Here is a 7,508-nt window from a genome sequence, read left to right as displayed (position 1 = left end):
TTTTATTTTTTTTTTTTTTTTTTGTCTGCTGGCGCAAAAAAAGGGGGGGAGATCTTTCATTAACCATTTAATCTGGAGGTTTCTATTTGAAATGAAATACGTAGTCTTGTAGTGCAGACAACAAAACTTGTGGGTATTGAAAAGCTGGCCCTTCATCTTAGTTATCATTAATACTTTTTACTCTTACATGTCGCCAACTGTGAGTTAACTTAGGATTTAGACTAGATACAGTAACGTCCACGGGAAGTGGTGGGGCAAATAGAGATCTCAGAGACAATCTTGATTGGTTGGCCTATTCACGTGTCATATTCACGCGTATAAAACACAACCGCCTAAAGAGATAGGGATAAAAAAAGAATTTTCCCAGGCCTGAAGCTTTCTGTAGCTAGATGAAACAGTTAATTATTTGTGAAGTAAGAGTAATACGTGGTTCTTTGAAAACAATTAATCTTGGCGTAACTCAGTGCTGTTGACAGGATCTTTAAGCAACAATATACTGTTCACAAATAATTATATGATTTAAATTTAATATTAAAAATTAAACACTTTAACAGGCGAAAGGAGAAATCAATAAAAATTGAAGAACACTATCATGACACTATCAAAGTTATCTACAGACTTGAAGAGAGGCAGTTGTTTAAAACACTGTTAAGGGTAGTAAGTTATCTTGAGAATTTTAACCAAGTTTTTATTAGTGCAATGCTACACATTTGGCTAGTTGCACTCTATCCACTGCAGGAATTGAACCCCGGGTTTAGTATTATAACAACGTAAGTTTCCCGCTGACTCACTGGGAGACTCTATAGACTTAAAGAGAGTTTGTTTGTTTTCTGGCCATTCGCGCAAAACTACCCAGGTGCTACCTGCTCTAGCCCTCCTTAACTTTTAACTGACAGACTAGAGGAAAGACAACTGGTTGGTCAGCAGCACCCACCGCCAACTCTTGGGCTACTCTAATCGTATAGTAGGACTTGACCACCAATCGTATAACACACTCACGGCCTCAAGGAGCAGATAGCGTTTTTACTGAAACGGGAGGCGAACCATGGACCTTCAGATTCTGCAGGCTAACAACCGGGCCACAGTTGCTCAGAACACTTTTGACTGTACTAAATCCTCTTGGCAAGTTTAATAAAGTTTCATTTTAATCATAGATTTGAATTATCTTGATGAGTTTAGTTACATCAAGATAAAACCTTATCTAGTACCACGTGAACTTGGGAAAAAGGGGATACCTTCTACCTATTCATTTTCAAACAAAATCATTTTAATATATGAAGTAATTTTCTTCAAGTACCCGAATCATAATTACGTTCAATATATAAATATATATATTATATTCAAGTTTGATTATTTGTAAACGAAATGGTTCAGTACCACCAACTGTACATAAACCAGACAATATCTCGTACATAGAAAATTTAACATGTCTTTTCTCTTCCTTCATTCCAGGTCTATAGTAACAACTAACAAGAAACCACAACAGGATTTATCAAAAATTCATCATAAGGCCTAACCGATCAGACGAGCATGACAAAAAAAAAAACGACTGTTCCTAATGATAGGACTTATCATCAAAACTTCAAATTTAATAATTATCAAAATAAATATACCAATTATATTTAATAACTAATCTTCAGTTAAAATGGCAACAATTGAATTTATATTTTACTAAACTACCATATTGTAAGTTCACAAAACGATTTCCAACAAGTTACTAGTGTCATCTGTCGGCTAGCAGTAAAAACGTTCGGTGACTATAAAAAATACTTCATTTTAAAAAAGAATTTATCTCTACCCCAATTCTTTATTGAAGAGTGCCTGCAGACAAACGTAATCAAATTGATGTGCTGTTTCAGTTCAAAACAACATCAATTTTGTGATTCATCCACATACAAATACCTGACTAAAGAAGGATTAGTATTGTCTGTACAGCATGTTTAATGTCTTCTTTTACGTTCGATGACAAACTGTACATACTGTTGTTAAAATAACTGGATCAGCCAAATTTATTTATATTAAAATTCAGTCAGTCGAATTCTAGAGTAAAATAATATATCTTTTCGGGAAAATACTCATTTTCCCAGTCTTTCTAGTTTATTTTACACTAGTTGCCATTTGTTTTAGAATTTATGGCCAAGGCTACACAAGGCCTATTTGCGCATAGCCGTCCCTACTTTTGAGCCGATAGACTAGAAGGAAGACAGTCATCACCATCTACTGCCAACTTCTGTCTGTGAAAATTGACTGCTACTCTTATAGTAAATCCAGATTTTCAAATTGAAGAGCCCTTTTTCGCGACAAAAGGATGTAAGTCACGAATCCCCGGATTCATAGTCTGCTCACGTTAACTACAGGACCACATCTAACAATTCATACTTTGATGTTATTAAAAATAAGATGTTTTGGAAAAATTCAAATTACGAACCGCAGAAAAACTACAAATGTAGCTACTTGTATCTTTGGGCATTTCTGAATTACAATCTACAAAAACATTATTGTAACATCAATGTTCACGCAAATAATAATGAAATAAAGTTATTCCAATAGACGTATCTCACGATGTCGCATAACTGTTTCAAAAAAATCTTATTGATATATTGAAAAGTGACGACGAACATAAATACATGTAGAGTGCGCTTCTATCGTTGGTATATGTTTGTTTGTTGTTAAGTGCAGTTACACAAAAGCCGAATTTTAGTGTTGATAATCCCTCAGATTTATCATTGAGCCACCGGGGGCGTTAGTGTACGACTTTCTTATTTGGTAATGCAGCCTTAGGTAGTGATTATCACACAATAATGGTTCCAAAAGTTTCTCTATCAACAACCTCTTACCCGAAATGAAAATCTAACAAATTCACCAATTTCGAAACTTACGTCAGATGTTGTACTACACATCGTACACTCGTGTTTTCTGTACAGTTTAAATTATAAACATACATACGTTTAAGTTCAACCAAATCATCCCAGTATGATGCAAGATTCTCGTACGTCAGATAAAAGGAATACAAACCTTTTGATTTCAGTTTCCCTTTTCAGAGTATAAAATAACAATATCAAGTCATAAAGCTTCTATTACTAATACCCATCCATAAACGTCCAGTTATATGTGTTGTTGATATAAGTAAAAAAGGTATCTATTATTAATAAGTATCTAGCCAGTTGATGAAAAATCCTTTCTACTTATTTCAAAACCAATTTGGGTTACAATTTACGTTTTTTTTAAACATAAAATTTATAACGTTTTTGTTTTAATGATGTTTACAATAATATTTGTTACACAAGAAAACCATGGTGTTTAACTACTACTAAACATTCCTGTTGGTTTGGATAGCCATTTAAGGTTTGAAGACGTGAAGTCTATGCCAAACGAGAGCAGTATTCACCGATCGCCCATATTCTGTAGACTTGAATGGGGAATAATGCACACACACGCCGTTTCGCTATCGTTAAGTCAATACTTGGACTGGCACGGGCACATTTGCTAGCCGAGATACTTATATTCTTTCCATAGGCATCAACCACATCTGGTTTTAAGTCCCTCTAATTTGGGATATACTACATTCATATTAATCTCTGTATAGTTCTTTCTACACAGACACAAATCAAAATGTAGACAAACTACTACGGCTGTCTGCCGCCATCCCTAATTTTCAACTACTGACCAGGGGACAAGCAGAAAGTCAGCGACACTCTTATCATTCACTAAAAGATTGATGGTCACTTTCATGATGACCCACAGCTTAAAGTATCCGGTCCACGGAGCGCGAGGGCGACACTTCCGAATAAATCTAGGGATAGCAAAAACTTTAAAACGTTACTGGGTGTACTGTATAGGTACAAAAAAACCAGATAAAGTATGAAGACCAAAACATGCGAAACAACTGTAGTTGGTTATTCAAATACAAAATTCAGCATCGCTTGCTAAGACTATTGGGCCTTGTGTTAGGGCTCTGGATTTCAGAACTAGTTAGCTTCGAATTTGACCGATACTACAAAATATTTTCCACATAGTATTAACAAGGAGTGTAATGTTTTTTTGGGGGTAGAGTCGAGAACAGCAGTTTGTTAGCAACAGCAAAGTGGCGACAGGAAGAGAAAGGTGGGAATGTTATTTTTAACAACTGCTTATTAACGTTATGTTCGCTATATATTTCATTCACTTGATCAGCTTAAAAAAAAAAACGACACCGCCGTAGGCCTAGGCCTATCCAGAAATACATCACAGGGTTCATCTCATGGACTAATAATTATAGTTTCCCTTGTTATGTGTTAGCTGGTTTATATTAAATAAAGATATCATTTTCACTTCTTTTCAATAACATTTGTAACAAGATTAGTAGTTATAAGTAATTATTAAGGATGACTTCATTTTAAACTGCCGGTAAAATACGAAAAGAAACTAAACTAAAAATTTTGAAATATTGGGGAATCCAATAAAACAAAAAGATGTACAACTGCAAACTTTTCAACAGATATAAGTAATCAGGGCCTTGAAATGTAATAATGCCAAAAAAAATATTTCTTACTTCATTTTATAATAATATAGTCTAATTCTGACTGCCATGTTTGTTATTGTAAAACACAAATCTATAAAATGGGATATTTGTTCTGTCTACCTCGAGTATTAAAACCCAATTTTTAGCCCAACGACTTACCACTGAGCCACTTGGAGGTATTTCCTTATAAACTTTGATTTAGTATCTTATATAAATTACAATCTATAGGACCCCCTCCCAAACACACACACACACATAACAAATGCTTCAGTTACTTTGTGAATAATGATAATGGAAATGTTAAACCATAACAGAAAATATGTGATTCTTGTTGAGGAGATAACAAGATCTTGCAGTGGGTAATGGTTAACACTTACAAAGATAAAGTGTGCGAGTTGTCAGACTTGATCTGAAGAAATAAAAAGCCATGGATAAGAATCACAAACATTTTATGATACAAAAGAAAATGAAACACGTGAATCTGAAGTGCAACGTATAATAGTCACTGAAAGAACTGAACCTGGAACTTTTATAGTATACATCAAAGCTGTTCTATAACCCACATTTCAGAAGATTAATGCAACATAGTTTATGTACAGTAATTGAAATATGATGGAAAGTAAATAATGATAACACTTGGGAGATATGATATGGTAAAAAAAAAGGGGGGGGGCTTATATGATAGAAAATGTGAAGTTTGACCTCAGTAACTTTTGAATTTCAACTCGTAAATTGATGAACACTTTATATATTAAAAAACAAAATCAAGATTGTTGATACTACAAGTAGAAACTGTACATGAAAAAAGTTCAAGAACTTAAAAACTCCCTCTCCACAGCTGCTGCCATCTCTTCATCTACTGATCCAATTGACTCATTATATTCCTCACTGTCACTCTTGTCACTTTCATACGATTCCATGCGACGAAATTTTATTATCTTTTCATCGTCATCACTATCAAATTCTTCGTCCTCAAGAGTGTCCTCGAAGTCTTGCTTCCACTTTCGTTTCTTCCATTTCCTTGGGCACTCTCCACCGGACAAGCTCTCTACGCTGCTGGACTCTGAACTATCCTCTTTACGCTTCTTTGGAATTAATTCCAAATCAGTGTCATCACTTTCTTCATCATCATCTCTCCCTTCTCCAGAATTCTCACTACAAGCATCTTCAACCTCTTGATCCATGTCTTTTAAATCTTGCTTGGAAAATGCCAGCAGAGGGCTATAACTTTCTGAGAACCGACATGAAGATGATGATTTCTCTGATGTAGAAGACACAAGTGCTGACTGCTGGGGAGAAAAAGAAGATAACAAACCATCAGACTGAAATGTTCCTTCATCAGGAATACCTGCTCTAGGAAGTAAAGACAACGAACTGTTTTGCTGTCGTACTCGCTTTCCCGTGATGGGATCATAAACAGGGCAGTCTTCAAAGTTTGGATGAACTGCATTAAATGCTTTGTTAAAGTACTGAGACTGAATGTCGAGAAAGCGCATCTCATTCAAGGTGTTCTGAGAAATAGGATTTATTTTATAGTTTGAGTCCTTTGTCAAAGGGAACAACCTTTCATTAACCTTTTCCCACCTTTCATTACAACACCAGAGCCAAGCTGGAGTAACAATCTCAACACCTTTCATTCTTTTGGCTCTGTTCACCTTGGCTGTTCCCAGTTTTGCTGCAATTACATGGGTAGTAGCCTTCTTTTTATCAAGAGAGGCTGGTATTAAATCTTTGAAAATATTTGCTCCCAAAGACTTGGCAACAATCCAAGGTTTACTCTTTTCCGGAATCATGTTTGTTGGGATGACACCACTGAAAACAATGTTTACTCCTTTCAGAACTTTGCGTCTTACGTAGGGTATCACGTACTTCAAGTCAGGAATATCCTCATGCCCCTGAGTCTTCATTTGATCATAGATATCATAATAAGCTTTGTGAATAGTTTGCAGAATTTCTTCCAGGTATAATAAGTAGTCATCTGCATCAGGCACATCCATCACATCTTCATTTCCCTCCTCCTCCTTGCTGCTGCCCAAAGGTTTATTCTCACCTGTGGCAATGTAAGCACCTATCTCATCTGAGCTACTGGTCACGCAACCTTCACCAATGTCAGAATTATTATGTATATTGGAACTTGTGGCTGCACTGTATTTTACGTTCATCTCAGAATACGTAACTGTTGATGAGCAAACCAAAGATTCAACTTTAGAGGGGTGGCTAGAATTCTGGTTTTTTGATTGTCCATTACTTGTAGTTTGTTGTTTTTCTTCAAATCCTAACCCGTCTTTGATGTCAGCACCAGAAGATGTCATCACAGAGACAAGATCTTCACTATATTGTCCACTTTTCTCATTTTTACTGATGTCCACTGCATGTAAATTAGATTTTACACTTTGGTATTCATGTTCACTTTCTTTGTTCTCTGCACCAAAACCTGCACTTATCAAAATGTTTGCTTTACAACCTTTATCTTTTTCTAGTACTTCAACTGAATTACTATTTTCACTACTGATGTTATTATCATCTGCGACATCATCAAGGATACCAGCATTTTTTTCAATGACTCTGTCAGAATTTTCAAATTGATCTTCCACTGTGATACCAATAACCCCAATGTTCTTATATTTCATATCAGCTTTACCTTCAACCTTGGAGGTACAGTTTCCAGAAAAAGGTTTTTTTGTACTTTGTGTTGTGACAGTTCCTTCTATTTCAGTTCCAGAACTCTCTGCTTTACTAGATTCTTTGACCGAATTATGTGTTTCTGTAGTTTGTGTTCTGACAGTTCCTCCTACTTCAGTTCCAGAACTCTCTGCTTTACTAGATCCTTTGACCGAATTATGTGTTTCTGTAGTTTGTGTTCTGACAGTTCCTCCTACTTCAGTTCCAGAACTCTCTGCTTTACTAGATCCTTTGACCAAATTATGTGCTTCTGTAGTTTGTGTTCTGACAGTTCCTCCTACTTCAGTTCCAGAACTCTCTGCTTTACTAGATCCTTTGACCAAAT

The 7,508-nt window shown here is 35.6% G+C and overlaps 1 protein-coding gene across 4 annotated transcripts in view; it reads right to left on the bottom strand.

Moving 5' to 3' along the window:
- Positions 1–4,933: 4,933 nt before the first annotated feature.
- Positions 4,934–7,508, bottom strand: part of LOC106471906 (RNA polymerase II subunit A C-terminal domain phosphatase-like) — a 12,601-nt gene continuing 10,026 nt past the window's right edge. For 2 of the 4 annotated variants that reach the window (XM_022400528.1, XM_022400529.1), the window contains exon 7: positions 4,934–7,508. In XM_022400528.1, the coding sequence (XP_022256236.1) occupies positions 5,311–7,508 (2,198 nt within the window). In that variant the 3' untranslated portion in view covers positions 4,934–5,310. The other 2 variants (XM_022400531.1, XM_022400530.1) reach the window with 2 other exon arrangements.

Source organism: Limulus polyphemus, unplaced genomic scaffold, assembly GCF_000517525.1.
Source record: "Limulus polyphemus unplaced genomic scaffold, Limulus_polyphemus-2.1.2 Scaffold4957, whole genome shotgun sequence".
Classification (NCBI taxonomy): domain Eukaryota; kingdom Metazoa; phylum Arthropoda; class Merostomata; order Xiphosura; family Limulidae; genus Limulus; species Limulus polyphemus.
This window is presented reverse-complemented; position numbering and strand designations above follow the sequence as displayed.